General features: G+C 43.1%; 1 protein-coding gene across 3 annotated transcripts in view; it reads left to right on the top strand.

Moving 5' to 3' along the window:
- Window positions 1-16106, top strand: part of NELL2 (neural EGFL like 2) — a 1146830-nt gene that overhangs the window by 864826 nt on the left and 265898 nt on the right. For all 3 annotated transcript variants that reach the window (XM_085653041.1, XM_085653043.1, XM_085653042.1), the window contains 2 exons: window positions 7946-8068; window positions 8426-8521. In XM_085653041.1, coding sequence (XP_085509167.1) covers window positions 7946-8068; window positions 8426-8521 — 219 coding nt within the window. The remainder of the gene's footprint in view (window positions 1-7945; window positions 8069-8425; window positions 8522-16106) is intronic.

The raw sequence follows: 16106 nt of genomic DNA on the forward strand, positions 1-16106 counted from the left end.
ATTGTGAGTGCAAAAACAGGACTCCATTAGGAGTAACATTTCATCTTTAACTACAGTCCCAGAGGCACAATTGCGCCTCTATAGCATTAATATTTGAGATCAACCAAAGTGTGAAATAAAGGTAAGCTCACAGATTTGACCCAGAGAAAAATGCTTTTACCCAATATTTTACATTACCTGATGGTACAACATAAAACTTTTGTTAGATTTGGGATTCTAAGTGTCAGAAGCTGAATGAATACTATGTAGTTTTTAGGTCGAGCCTAGGCAGTGCATGCGCTGTCACTTTGAGACCTGCTGTAATCCATCTGTGAGCTTCAAGCCCATTCCGCTTCTTGCCATTGCTTTTCAATTGTATATGTGAGTATCCTTTAAAAATCCTTGCTTGCTAGCGGTCAGTGCTGCCTCTTTGGGTCTCCTGTCTTTCTTCTGTTCCTCCCATGGGGTATGGACTAAGTACTGTCTCATTAAGATATGGTTCTTTATCAATTCTTTGGAGGACTATTTGTCTCTAGGTTTCCTGCTCTATTACTGTTTGCCTGTGTTCAGCAATAAAATAATTATTGTATATGGCTACACGTATATGAAGGAGGGGTATATAATTAAAAAAATTCCCTATTAAATCGCTTAAAAAATTCCCTATTAAGTCGGCACCACTCCCGCTATATGACTCAAATTTACAAACCAAAAGGGGTTATTTTCTCTAAAAAGAGGACAGTACTGTAAGTGAACTTTGCAGTTCTTGTGTCACACACCCAGTGCTTAATTTGTGCCGGTGCTTTCCGGTGCTTAGCACCGGCACTTATTTGTCAGGGCCGGGGCTACACTGCCACTGCCAATGTGAACTCACATCAAGGACGAGACTGCACTCACTGCACGTGCCGTCATATTTGAAAGTAAATATAAGTGACTCACTGCAGTGTTGTTCAAACTAGGCTGCTACAGTTTCCGAGTCCCCCTGGTGAAGAAGAGTGTTCCTGTGCTCATGCTGAGAGAGCTTACAGCCAATAATAAATCCTCCTACATGTCCATGTAATTTGCCTTCGGTTCACTGTTGCGGTGGGCACGCACTGATTGGGCTGTATTTGTGGCGGTAGGGGCTGCGCCGCTACGGCAGCTTGCGTAACCTTTTATTAAAATTACATTCCATGCCCCGGCACACACGCACGCACCGTCAACGCACGAGTCACTGTGGCGCCAGTTCATCACAACGTTGAGGTGGGCACTTTTATTTGAAGCAGCAGCGCAGCAGATCTAAGGAAGGCAGTGCCAACAGTAAAGTAATACCGTGAGTAAAAAGAAAAACCTTCCAACGTTGCTTTTTCTTGAGCGTCAGTCGTAGGGTTACAAAATAGTGTTTGCTCGGGCCTCGGTTCTAATCTTAATTATACAATCATGCGACCAGCACCGGGCGGGGCACAGTGTGCTGGAGCACTAAACAGGTCAGGAGGCTGAAAGAGCAGGGGCCTTGCCCTTAACCCGATTCAGTTGTAAAGATTCTGCCCACATATCAGACTATCTGGTTTTAATCCGCATATCTCTCACAGTTTAATTACTCTCCGATTGTTGTTTTGACGCACTTAAGAACTAAATATCAACACTGCCCTGTATCTGTTGTTTTTTGTCGTTTTGTTGCTGCCTGACTCTAAAATCTGATTTTTGCAGATTGCTGTTTTACATTTGAATATGGCAAAGGAGTAATATAATGTCGGAAAGAGGTGGGATTCTTCATAGCTTACATGGCAGAGGGGAGAATGGATAACTACAATGTTTATTATATCTGTGCCGCCCGCGCCGCAACACCGCCCATGTAGAATCTTCTCAGAGGTGAAATGAACCCAGTAAAAGGAAGGATTGGACACAGAGTAGGGATTTATTTCGGACCGCTGTGTGAGTCACACCGCCTCTATGGTGCTTTGCCATTGCAACATGTTAATAGCAGGCTGTGCTTCGCCACGCCATAACGAACGCAGCAAAGTGAGCCACAAGGGTATTGCAGCTAAAGGGAGACAACCCAACAGCTATAATAAACCAGTTTTTACTGATTCCCATCACTTTTTTCTATGGCATTTAGTACAGTTAGGGGGCTGGGTGCCAGCTAGCAAAGCCTTCTTCCTAATCCAATGTGTAACCAAATTGTGATTAGACATCTGTTTGTATTTGGGAATTTGCTCGAACAAAGCTGAAGGCAGGGTGAATGAGCGGAGGTGGGGTAGAGCAAAAGAGGGTGATTACTGCACCATGACATAAACTTATTTAAAGAGGTGTCTTCAGCGGTGTCATTAATGGAGTGTAGTCTCCGGGGGGAAAAAGGATGTCACTGCACGTGTGCAGAATAGAGATACACTGAATAGCTAACTTTGTGGGATGTAATTGGAATATATATGATTGTATGTGACTGATGCAAAGCAGTGGCACTACTAAATGAATAAAATACAAAGTAAGGTATAGGCAGTGGTGCGTGTAACGCAATAATGGACCCCCCTAAAAACATACGCCTCAGGACCCATTGACGCCCGTGTCTAACGAATATTCATAGACCACCTGAGGATGAATGGGGGACTCTTGAAGGGAAGGTTGACGGGCAGGGCGGATAGGCAATAGGGCCCTAGGGCAGCTGGTTTGTTTTCTATTGATGAAGTACCCCCACCTGCCAGGATGGGTGTGGCTGCTAAACCTAAAATGTTGCTGCCTTTCAGAGTGAGCAGCACATGTTGATATAGTTTACAGAGTAACAGTACAAAGCTAAACGGCTCATTGTCATGCTTAGAATGACAACAGGCCTGCCATAACTGCCACAGCATGAGGTATGCAAACACCAGTACCCCAGATCCTTAAGTACCCCTCCTAGAGTTCCTGCACTGAAGGAGCCTTACAGATCAGAAACTAGCCCGGGTTGGGGGAGGGAAGGGGAAATAGATGGGAATAGAAGGGCAAGGTCTGTGGTGGGGACTGGGGAGAGAAGAAGGTGGTCAGCAAGGAAATTCTTCTGTTTCATTCATCCCCTGTGGTGCCGGCCTCTCCTGAGCTTCAGCTAAGCGCAGCGTAAACATTAGGTAGGTGGCGCCCCTCTCACAGGCGAAGCAAAGGATGGCCTCTCACTCCCCACACCTCACCCTCCCATTTCTTGTTTTTATTAGCAGAAACTAAAACCTTAATGTATCCAGTGTTTTATAACAGTAAGTTTTCTTCATAACATTTTTATTGTCATTGTGTGTTAACCCTGACATATACATACCCAGCGGGTGCCCAGCTCTGCCAGGATACAAGAACCGTGACCTGCATATCCCTAGATCTATTGTTAAGGGCTAGGATTGAATACGGTTTGATTGTTAGCCCCCAGATGCCTTGGCATTGGGTTAGCACAGAGTATAAGCTGATCTTGAGCCCCAGTGGGTGTGTATCCCTTGGTATGGGCTAGCGCTGACCATACGCTGATCTTAAAACCTAGAAACATCTGGAGCCCCACTAGCAGGCTAGCATTGACATTAACTGTGATTTGGCTGCACTTGCAGCAATTGACAGAGAAGGCAGATCCTGGGAGGAAGGCACACTCTAGGAGAAAGTCTTTAGAACATACAGGAACAGAGAGGGACGTCTAGTACACAGTGGGATCAGGTGATTCTTGAACTTAGGACCTCTAGTGATACTCGAGTCAAAATTCTACCATCCCCAGGAGGGATATTGGCTCAGCCAATATATCTAGAGTGTACAATGGAGAGCTTATGTTCAGTTAATGCGCAATACAAGGAACAGACTCATGAGAGAACCAAGCTGCTCCAAACAGAAACAAAAAAACAAAAATATGTAGATCTGAGGGACTGGGACAAAAAAACTGATCTTTTTACATAAACTAATGTTTTCAAGGGGAAAGGGAAGGCCCCCATTACAATCATGGGGATATATGTACACACCCTGGCTGGATGCCTATATGTGACATTTCCATGGTTTATGGCCTCGATCATGGATGCTTATGTGTGACATTTCCACTGTGTGTGGCCTGCCCTGGCCTGGATGCTTATGTGTGACATTTGAACAGATTATGGCATGCTTTCTGGCCTGGGTGCTTGTGTGACATTTCCATGCTTTCTGGCCTACGTGCTTTTGTGTGACATTTCCATGTTTTCTGGCCTGAGGGCTTATGTGTGACATTTTCACGGTTTATGGCTAGTGTGCCAGTTGAGGGTGTGGGTGGAGCCAATAGAGTAAGTGGGTGGAGCTAGTGGGGGAAGTGGGTGGAGCCGAGAGAATGTGGGTGTGGCCCCCGACAAATATTTGAGCACCTGGACTTCATATTTTACAAATTAAGCACTGCACACACCCTTTCAGCTTCTGTATATGACACATCCCCCTCTACACAGTGCAGAGGGTGGGGGTGATCAGATTGGTTCTCGTGTCTGTGAGCGTTGCCCGCACTATACTTTTTGCGTCTATACACATTTCATACATTAGGCTCCATGTGTTTGTGTACATCTAATGCACTATGATTATGGTGCCTGCACGATGCTTGTGTTCAGCTCTCACACTAGGATTATTGTGTTTGTGAGTATTTTCCACATTATGCTTCTCAGGGGCATCTCGGTCACAGACCAGGTGTCTCAAGAGTGTTAGACTCGCCAACACCGAGCTTCTATTGTTGCCTAGAATCTCACATTTGTGATTATGCGCCTCTCAAGCTCTAGGCTGCTCATGTTTGAGAGCGTTTCACAGTGTAAATATGTGTATCTCTCACCACGGTTCCCCTGTGTTGTAAAATCACACACAGTATCTCACTCACAAGGCTCGTTAGTTAGCATCTCATGCTAGTATCCCATGTTAATGAGCCTCTACACCCCATGCTTCTGTTTCAAAGCTTTCTCCACACGAGGCTTCCCATGTTTGTGAGCAGTAGACACCATACCAAGTATTACATACAAAATGTTTCATGTGATTATAAGTCTACCACATACTTTGGTTTGTCATGCCCGTGAGCATCTCATGCACTACTCTTTTGTGAACTCGTCCGGTGAACTCTTTTGCAAGCTTTTCTCACACATTATACTTACTACCTTTGCAAGTATCTCACTTAGTCTTGTGTCTGCGTTCATCTCAAACACCACATTTCTGAGCATCACCCACCTCATACTGTTGTGTATATCTCACTATGCTCATTGTCCGTGTGTATTTCCCGCTCCACCTCGTGCTTGTCACACTTACCTATATCTCAAAGACATCCATACAAAAATCTGGCATACTGCAAGCTTTTCGCATTTGCAAGCATCTCACACACGCAGCAAATGTCTTTGTTTTGCACCTCACATAGGAGGCTTCTTTTATACGTGTGTCATAACTTCGCTTCAAATGCCTGCGTGCATCTTAATGTACTCGGCTTGCAAGCATGTGATGAAATCGCCTTCTGGTGTGTCACTTCAAAGTTGAGGCAATATCCAAACAACATTTTTTGGACAGCAACCAATTCAAAATGGGCCAACATTTCCTTGTGCATGACCAGTTGAGGTTGTGTGCCACAGTAAATGCAGCGACACAAGGGAAAATGTCTAATGCCTCGTCGGGGAATGTAAGCGATACATAAATACACTTTTCATACAATGAGTACTTTTGTTTTAGTGAACTTCGTCACATCCACCATTATAAGGTCATAATGTGCTTCTAGCTGTTCTGTATTATATATTTTATAGACACGCATTGCTTGCAAGTGATTCCTGCTGCAGTTGATTTTCTACTAGTGTTTCAGAAGTCAGAGGAAATGTGTGGTCTGTGCTTCTTGCTCCCACCGGAAAGACAGGCAACTGGAGGCCATCGGTGCACGGCCAACTCTGCGGCCCCCTGACAGATGTGTAACCTCCTAAAATACTGCTTCTTGGCAACATCCCTTTCGGTGTGTCTGATGGCGTGAATGGCGCCAAGTAGATTAATATGGGAAACTGATCTCAATAAAGTTCAAATGTTTGACCTTATGTAAAAATAGATTCACTGCTCGAACAATGTTGCCATAATTTGCATGTAGGATAGGCACTGATGTGAAAAAGTAATAGCGTGTTTACATACAGACATAAACATTTGTATCTCCTTTTTTGCTGGTTGATTGTATGAATATCATAAGGTCTACATTCGTGACAACGCATTGATATGTGTGTTTGTATGCAAAAGGCCCAGAGTCATTTGCATGGCAGAGATTAGCTACAATGTATCAGAGCAGTTTATATTTTGCTCCACTTTTGATTCATTGCTTGCAGTCCATGGTAAAATATGCGGCATTGCAGAAATATATACTTTTCCATATATACTTTTTCTGTGTTTGTGTCTAATGGATTTACAATGTATTCCTTATTACAAGAGACAATATATTTGATCAGTTATTATTGGCTCCACTAACAATTAACTCAGAGCATCGGAGTTTTCAGTCCAAACTCCTTTTTCTAATTGAACACTCTTTGTAGCCATTATAATCATGTTTTTTACTATCGGCCATGCAGAGACCTCTAATTAAAAGATCTCACATGGGTGCATGCCTCATTTCTATCAGCATTGCATGATTGCTTATACTCTGCATAGTCCGTGTCTGTCATTGATTTATTGACAACACTACATTAAAACACACAGATTTAGTTCTCCTCGCTGTCTTTCAAATATTTGTTGTAGTCCGTGTTAATACACGAGATAATGCACAGACCTCTTGGTTTGGATGCAACAAACCCCTCCCACTCCCTGTCTCCTCTCCATACTGCCTGCTCACACATGCTACCTTCCTGCACCTCCTTGCGCTGTGCACTGGTCCACCTCTCGTCTGCCCCCAGGTGCCCCTCCCACTCGTCCTTCTCTGTCTCATACCTCTCTCTCACACTCTTCCTGCCTCTCTCATATTGGTTCACTTCAGGTCCGCGAGCACAGTTTATTCCCATGCTTTTTGAAGATTTCCATCCAGCAAACTCACACTTTCCTCCTCTTCTTGGAGTGTCTTCTGCGTACACAGATGGCCTGCTCTCCCCTTCTTTCTCTCTTTCTCACACACTCTTTCTGCTCCTCTGTCTGGAGTTCATTAACAACTTCATGCACACATTACCTATCTCTCTCTAACTTCCTTTCCATTTATTCTGTGCAGCTCTCATCCCTATCTATTCACCATGACTCATAGTTCCACTACACAAATACACTACACACCACAAAATTCCACCCCACACAATTCTACAGCTAACAATTCTAATTCAACCCATATAATTCCACTCCAAACCCCATACAGCTGCACCACTCCAAACCAAAACACATGGGTAAAAGACATTGTCATTTACAATGCCAATAGCTCTAACTCTCGCAAATGCGAGACCAATTGCATTGCAAATGCTTGTTGATATTCGATATGCTTCTATTGTTTTTGGTGTTTTAGAAGGAGCATTTGTTTCAGCTTCATATATTTCTAGTTTTCGCCACAATTGTCATTGGAAAATTTTGTGGCAGAGCAATGTCAGGGAATTTTTGGGGTTATACAGAATCTATATATCTGAAGTGGGGTTTGGTTCCGAATACTTATATTCTGCTTGTGATAGATAGATGCGAATCTACACTCGGTGTAACTTTGAACTCCAAAGTGTGTCTCCCTAGTGAACTCTGTCAGGTCAGTGAGTTTTCAGGTATATATTCGCTATGCAGTTTTGGGAGGGGGACATTTTTCCATGATTACAGATTGATGACGTAACTTGTGAAGGTAGAGGAATGTCGCTCAGTACATGATCGCTTGTGTACCGTTTTAGACCTAATGAAAAAAAGAGAAATACTCTTTAGTGCATAATTGAATGCATCACAGAGCTCATGCCGATGTCAATAGTTGACATGGGGTGCTTTAAAAAACACATTTTTAAATGCTTTCAAAGTATCATAAGCCATATCAAAACGCAGTGCATACGTATAAATACATCTTAACATTAACGGTCCTTTTTGAACTTTTCAGAGCATGACGAATGTGCCTCAAACCAACACAGCTGTGATGAGAATGCACTCTGCTTTAATACCGTGGGAGGGCACAACTGTGTCTGTCAGCTCGGGTACACAGGGAACGGAACTGTATGCAAAGGTACATTTTCAGCAGATGCAAGCATTATACTTTGGCTTTGAATTAAATAGAACATTTGAATATAAGTAATGTGCTACTGCTTTTCAAGTTAGTAATGTGATGTATAATTTAGCATTGATGGCATTAGCATTTCTGCACACGCTTGTATCTTTTTTATGACGCTTATCGATTGGTGAATTTGTGCTGCTTATTTATTAATTTATAATAGAACCTGCTGGAGCTAGTTCCAGAGTAATTATCTGAGAACATTTTGTGACAATTTGTCAATATTGAATCCCTTTGAATAAACATGAAAGGCAGGACACTGGGTAACCCTTCGAATACCACTTACAAAGGTGCCTTCTGCCTCTATTTCAGCTTTTTGCAAAGATGGCTGCAGAAACGGAGGCACCTGTGTGGCTCCCAATGTCTGTCTATGTGCTCAGGGATTTACTGGTCTCAGCTGTGAAACAGGTAGGCATCTTACTTCCTATTTTCACCCGATGAATATCACGAATTGTGCAATGCTGAATGTTCTCTTAACGAGAATGAACCTTGAAGTGGATTCTGTGTGCGAAAATGCAAAGCCATGCGTGCAAAAAATGCACTATTTATGGGAAATATCGAAAAATAGGTTTCCATGGTCATCTATCATCCGTGTCTCAACTTATATGTCGTGATATCTATTTGTTGAATAGCATACACAAACGCATTTTATGTTTTTTGGATGAAATATTCTTCTACTGCACCAGAATTCCAATTTTTCTCACAGTACCTCATGAGTAGTTCCTAGGTCATAGGATTGCTATTTTCCTCCTTAAAGACCCATTCAGAAAAACGCACGTGTTTAATTGGCTGCTTCTCAAAGTAGTGCCTGTTCTCTGCCCTTTGTCCTGCCAAGAAGAGAATACTAACAGTAAAAGGTCAAAAGGATTCATTTGCTGAGAGGCATTGCTAAGAAATCACGTGGCCTTCGCAAATAGGCACGAGGTTTAACCATAGGGCAGACCCTTGGGTGCCAGTGACTTTTGGAGTTTTGATCATTGTGTTTCAATAGAGGAGATTGTCATTATTCAGGGTTCAATATCTGCATTGGGCCGAAGTAACATAAAACGCGAAGTAGTCGAACTATTGACTGACGTCTGGAGCAATATACGGTCTACAACAGCCGCGGTCAGTAGTAGGAGTAACTGCAGGGCCGTGACGTGGGGAGGGGGAGGGGCAGGTTGGGGGGTAGTAAACTATGGATTACGGAGGTTTACAGGTAAGTTAACATATAAATTAATAAAACGAATTTCGTTGCGTGCACAGCATCCCCAAATGCGATGCAGTGCACGCAACGAAATTCGTTTTATTAATTTATATGTTAATTTACCTGTAAACCTCCGTAATCCATAGTTTACTACCCCCCCACCCTGCCCCTCCCCCTCCCCACGTCACCGCCCTGCGGTTACTCCTACTACCGACCGCGGCTGGTCTACAACACAGCTAATTGTGGGCGAGCATGCAATTGAATAAGTCTTTTCGGAATGAACGAATGTATGAACGAAAACGTGAGCGGGTGAACAGCAACCAAAAGGGTTTTCTTTTCATAGCACTGAAGAATGATTCTAGCCAAAGGGAGAGGTGTCTTCTATCCAGTGGGTATGGGAACTGATAGAATCAAGGGGCATATTATCAAGACAGGCGATAAAATTATCGCCGCTAAAACGGCGATAATGGGGTTGATAATATGCTCTATGGAATTCCAATTGAAGCCCATGTTAGATTTGAAGGACATGTAACCTGGAATTCCATGGAGCATATTATCAAGCCCATTATCGCAGTTTTAGCAGCAGTTTTCTGCCGCTAAAGCGGCGATAATTTTATTGCCTGTCTTGATAATATGCCCCCAAGTTTTAAGATGCCTCCTGAACAGATTGTGATTATTGAACTCACTAATTTGTAGAGTAAAGGAGTTCCACATTTTATGTCACAGTAAGGAGAAAATGCTTCCACTGTGTCCTGATCACTTGATTCTGTTACAAGAAGATGGAACATGGAGGTGCGAAAAGAGCGCAGTAGTTGATGTTGAATGTGTGTTTTCCTGCTAGAGCATGGCCCTTCATTTGTCAGGCGTTTGTCTGTTAGGATTGTCCTGAATATAGTGTACTTATGGAACCAATGTTCATTTTTAAGCTGGCTGCTGCTGATGAATGTGTTCTTTGGGATGCAGAGTAGTAGCATAGCTGCTGTATTTTGCACTACCGGAAGACATTGTATCAGCTATTGGTAGATGCCCAGATAAAGGGTATCCCTAATAGATTTGTGTAGTGATCACCAAGACCTCTTTGACGTTAAACAGAAATCTGTACTTGACGTGCTGGCTTAGTAGATAGATGCATATCTAGGTACAGATTTGTTGAATGAATGGAATTGCACATCATTGGTAAAGTACACTACATTAAAAGGTTGTCATTTGGAAGTAACTACATAATCTCTAGCTCTTTGTCATTTGTGTGCATTTTTTTTAAATACCGTTTTCCTTTAACTTATTTTTATGTGAGTGATATGTGGGAGTCTATTATCAACATTTTAGAGAGAAAGTGTTTGTTTCATGCAACATCCGTAAAAAAAGTTTCTTTTAAATCAGAACAGGAGGACATCACATATGAGAAATGGGAGGGTGTCAGCGAGATTATTGCAGTAATATAAGCGAGCTGCTGCTGTATTACAATATTGAAAACACACACCAATATCCATGAATATTAGATGTAAACACATTTAGAATTGGGATGAGTGTGCCTGTGCACTGTCAGTGACCCGGTCAAAGAAGGTATGAAAGAACTTAAGTTGGATCATAAATTGAAAGCTGTTCCGAACAGGGACCCCCAAAATACGTTTGGTTCAGAGCCCTCAAAACTCTGAAGATGTCCCTGCAACAGGGAGCATGCTACTTGCCTTTTTATTTTCACCAGTACTAGTCAATTCAAGTCAAACTGAATATCAGTTAATGCCTAATTTTAGCATTATACCTAATGAATAGCTAATTCTCAATAAACTAAGTTAAACTAAAAGCAAAATGATACACATAATATATATACTATAAACAGCAGCAGGCCCTTTTTACAAATTATAAAAATCATGTAACTCACTGTATGTTCATAGATTCCACAGCATTTTACACATTTTAGCATTCATTCTATTACTCCGCTCAAGCTAATAGCAGCAATTTCCTAATATTTTAGAACAGAGCAGATACTGTTTTGCAAACCACTATCAAGTAATTTCAATGTTAGATATACAGTGAATTGTTCTCAAATATTTCAAACTAATGTCTTTCAGGTAGGGACAAGTAAATAGAATGGCAAATGACTGTTCATCCAGTCTACAAAGTCTAGAATATTAAACGTTGCTTAAAACAAATAGTCAAGGTTCTAAAGTTATATAATGTAAAGTTATAAAGTTATGTAATCAGGTTTTGTTGAAAGCAAAATCGTATAAGCACTTACCAGACATAACACAGCAAAGGATCCATTAGGTATCTCTAGAGAGTGGGACTAAAATACCGTCAGATATGGTTTTTTATGTTGTTAAAAATTAAATATAATTCACAAAACTTAAAGTAGATGTTATGCTGTTTGGATCAGAGTGGAGGTTGCTCCTTCTCCTACCTCGCCGTCAAGTCATGGAACGACCTCCCACTCCACCTCTGAACCTCTCCTTCACTCACCGACTTCAGGAACTTGGGTACCCTCCGGAGTGATAAACAAGGCTTAACAAATACTAATTGATTGATTCATTGATAGATAGTTCTTCATTTGACCCTTAAACACTACACTAATGTCTGTTTACAAATATGCCTTCAGGAGAGGTTACAATTTTAAAATATTTGCTAACACACGGCCTTTGTACGGAGAAACTGCCCTTTTAATCTCAGACTAAATCAAACCAGAAATCAACAGGCAATGTGCACCTCTTATTTTAGCACAAAAAACGTAAGCAACTTTGGTGACCACACAGTTAAGAGCAGTTCTAGCTAGCTGTAATCTCAACGACGGCTGTGGTGTACCTTTTTGTATATTCAATATCTATCTCAGAGCATTACATTTTATACAATTTATTTTCTCAATGTTAGACTTGGCCCTTTTTGCAGGGTCGCCCCCATAACTTTTTGCCTTCCTCCTGGTATTTTTTCTGACCTGATGTTGGTGGTTTTTGGACTCTGGGCACTTTATCACTGCTGTTCAGTGTTGAAGTGCATGTGCTTACTATGGTAAACTTGGTAAGATTGGTCTACACCTGTTTGGCGTATTTAATTTACCGATCAGTCCATTGTAAGATGGCATCTCATATACCCAGGGCCAGTAAATTAAATGCTACTGGTGGGCCTGCAGCGCTGCTTGCGCCACCCACCAAAGTAGCCGTTCAAACCTGTCTCAGGCCTCTGCCATTGCAGGGCTTGTGCACGCAGTTTACTGCTGCTGTGCCGGGGCACATAAAGTGGTTGCCACATCTGCACCTCCCCTTTTACTACACATCAGTCACCCCTAAGGTAGGCCCTAGCTAGCCCTATGGGCAGGGTGCGGTGTAGGTAAATGGTCGGACATGTGCCTTAACTGTGTGGCATGTCCTAGTAGTGACAAACAGCCTATTTGGTTTCTAACTGCTGTGAGGCTGCCCTCTCATAGGAATGCATTGGGGATTCCCTAATATGGGTTTCAGTGGTAATTCCTGACATGAGAGGAGTAGCGTGATCAAGTTTGGTATGTTTGGAATAGTGGCGATAAATGCTATGTAATGGCGTTCGCAGATTTATTATCACAATTTTAGAAATGTCACTTTTAGAAGTGGGCATTTCTGTGTGCTTTGTGTCTTTGTGCCCGCCTGTTGTGTATTGCATGTCTGGCTCTGCATGACAGGGGATGGGGAGGGGCAGTAGCTCCAGAGGGCCTGATCTGCATTCGAAGTAGTGGGAGGAGTAGCACCTGGACCTGAAAAGGACTGTGCCTGCCTTCCACAATGCTGGCTCCGCCCCCCTGTGATGTGTCTGGGGCCAGAGTCTACACTAACAATAGGGACTGCTGTGCACTTGATAAGTGCCCCCCAGAACTGGTTTGGACTGGGTCCAAGGCCCTGTGCCAGGGCAGAACACAGACTGTATGTGATATAAATATAGGGGCTGTGACCCCATGTAAGGTGTGCTTACTTGAAGACAGGACAAAGAGGACTGCTGGGCACTAGGAGGAACCACCACAAAGGACTCCCCTTCTGCTGGAGGGCCCATGAGCTGACCTGCCTGGGCCCAGCTCTGCCCCTTGTGACATTGGGGATCAGGGCGTGGTGAGCGCTGGATCTGTTCCCTTCAGGGCTTGGGGGATCCTGTCCTGTAGTACTCAGCAGATTTAGCACTATGAGAGTGCTAGATTCATTGGAGGCTCTGCCCCCTTTGCATGGGGGAAATTCTATCTTTGTTTGCCCGATCCTGGGGGCATTGTGCCTCTGGAAACCGCAAAGGGAGCAGTAAACCTGCCGGTGAGTTCTGGGCTGAGCCCCCATCCGACCGAGGAAAAGGCACGAAGCACGGCCGTTTGTCAGGAACCGAGCGCCGCAGAGAAGCCAGACGTTGCCTAGCAACCTGCGGGAGCCGGCGGCCTGCGAGGAAGGAAGCTGCAGGAGAGGTCGTAAGCCATGCAGAGTAAAGCCTGGTTGTGGGCTGGGCCCGGCGACAAGGTACAGCTGGCACCTTGCAGGCTTTCTCAACCCGCAGTCTCCAAAGGAGAAGAACCGGAGCCTCGCGGGCTGCATTCCGTGACTTCCTTCCTCCTCCCACCTGGTAGAGGGAGAAGCGGGTCACCAGTGAAAGCCGGTCATGGTGAGGAGACCGGAATAGCCTAGAAAGAAGGTCCCAGGCCGCAGTTACCAGGTCAGTGGGACCTGAGAGAAGATTCCCACGAAGGGGGTGGGGTTGCCCGATGTTCGGCCTGATTGCTCTGGGCGGCTGATCACTTTTGGTTTGCTCCGCATCGGTGGAGTATAAGAGTGGTGTCCACAGCTGCGCCATCAGATCACGGGCAGCTGCTCTGTGGAGGGACACACGCCTTTCGGTGAGCCCTGGACCGGCATGTTATGTACAGCGCTTGGGGGCCCTAAGAGTAAGGTTTAGTACCAGTGCCCTATGTCTAGGTGGAACCTCATGTGATTAGGAGATATGTTAATACATTGCCAGTGGGAATTACAAATAAGTGCACACTACTAGGGTGCACTGGTGATTATGATGCTAATGCATAATGTGCTTATGCTGTTGTGGCAATGTATGCTCCCTAGGAGCAATTATGGTTATACCTGAGAGGTGCTCATGAGATGTGTACTGTGGCCAGTGTTTACTATTGTGCACTGAGGCTGTATATATGTAATACGTTGTTCTAGGTAATGCTATGATGTATGCCTAATGTGTTTATGCTAAATGCAATTTTACCAGTAGTTACTGGTTGTCTTCTCTAACGGTGACATAGATGATGGTTATGACAGTGGCCTGATTTGCCCTGTAGTGTATATACCCCACTTAAGTCATACCAAGTGCCAGATGGCACCGTGTATATATGTGATTACGTTCTAATGTGTTTTATGAGTAATACAAAGTCTATTTTTACATAACCTTGTGTGGAGTTTCTTTGTGGTGTGCGTAGTGGGTCACTGCTGTGTGAGTGTGTTGCACAAACACATTACACATTGCCTCTGGGATAAGCTTGACTGCTCTGCCAAGCTTCCAAGGGGGTGAGCAGGGGTTATCTTCAGCATGTAAATCCCTTGCCCTGACTAGAGTGGTGGTTTCTGCCTGGCTTAGGCGCATGCCCTAGCCAACCAGAAATTCCATTTCTGACACTCACCAACATCTAAAGCCCAAATACTGGTACCAATAAACCATCCACAAAACTATTAGGCATTAACCGTAAGCCCAAATTGATCAGCTGCGCTGTTAGTATCAAATGCATAAAGTTACTGTTCCAACTTAATGGGAATTTCAGGGTCACTCCAAGATAGCCTTATGTTTCACCTTGTTAAAAAGTTTCTCTAAATAATACCAATTGAATCTGCAATCATTCCAGCCAAATGTCAACACTTTTGTTCTGACAGGTTAATTGGTAAGTGGTTAGTTGCAGTGTAGGTCATCAAGCTGATAATCAACTTCTAAAACCCCAATGGTGTCTGATTAATTGAGACTAAAGGCAAATCAGCCAAATATAGGTTGAATATGGTAAAAGCTGGTACACAACCTTGTTTCAGGCCACTTTGATTAGATACACAGTGAATACTTACTCCAGAATTACCGAAGCTGACTTTAACCTAGTTCATATTATGCAACCACTGGATCTAGTTAGAATATCCTGTAACTATTCTATAGTTTGATGACTTCACCCATAAAGAGGTGTGTGTTATTTTATCAAAGGCACTTAATCAACTATGCAACAGTACAGATTTTTTCCAATATGGATACACTTGTTAGCTAAGCATGACGATGTGATAATATTATCAATGGTAAATGCTTGGTATCAGAATCCTACCGGTTCAAAAGGTATAATGCCCTTATCATCTATTTCAGCTGGCATTTGTTGCGGGATGAGTATAGCAAAAATATTCCCTCGCAACTGAGGAGGTAAATAATGCAGAAACTAGATGGGTCTCACTTAGAACCATTTTTGTAAATTGGAAAATTCCAACTGCCATACCAACTTGTAGGAATAGTCCCCTTCTGCAAGATTAGGTTCCAAAGGAGGATGAGTTTATTCGTTAGGAATTTGAGGTTCATACTTAACATTGAAAAACGTGCCTTATTGGGTACAGGGGTTTAAGAGCATTTTTAACTCTTTATATATAGCATTACTAATTCCAGTCCTCGAAATTGTAAAAGCTGGTACAACTTGTTCATTTAGCCAATTATGCTTACATATATTAGAATCTATGTTCACACAATATAAATTGGCAGTTCAGTTCTACCATTGCGTATTGATGATAATGCAGTCTGTTGTACTTTTGTAACCCTGCATGCTAAAGGAAATACAGGACAAAAATTAACCAT

This window comes from Triturus cristatus, chromosome 4_1 (genome assembly GCF_964204655.1).
Source record: "Triturus cristatus chromosome 4_1, aTriCri1.1, whole genome shotgun sequence".
Classification (NCBI taxonomy): Eukaryota; Metazoa; Chordata; class Amphibia; order Caudata; family Salamandridae; genus Triturus; species Triturus cristatus.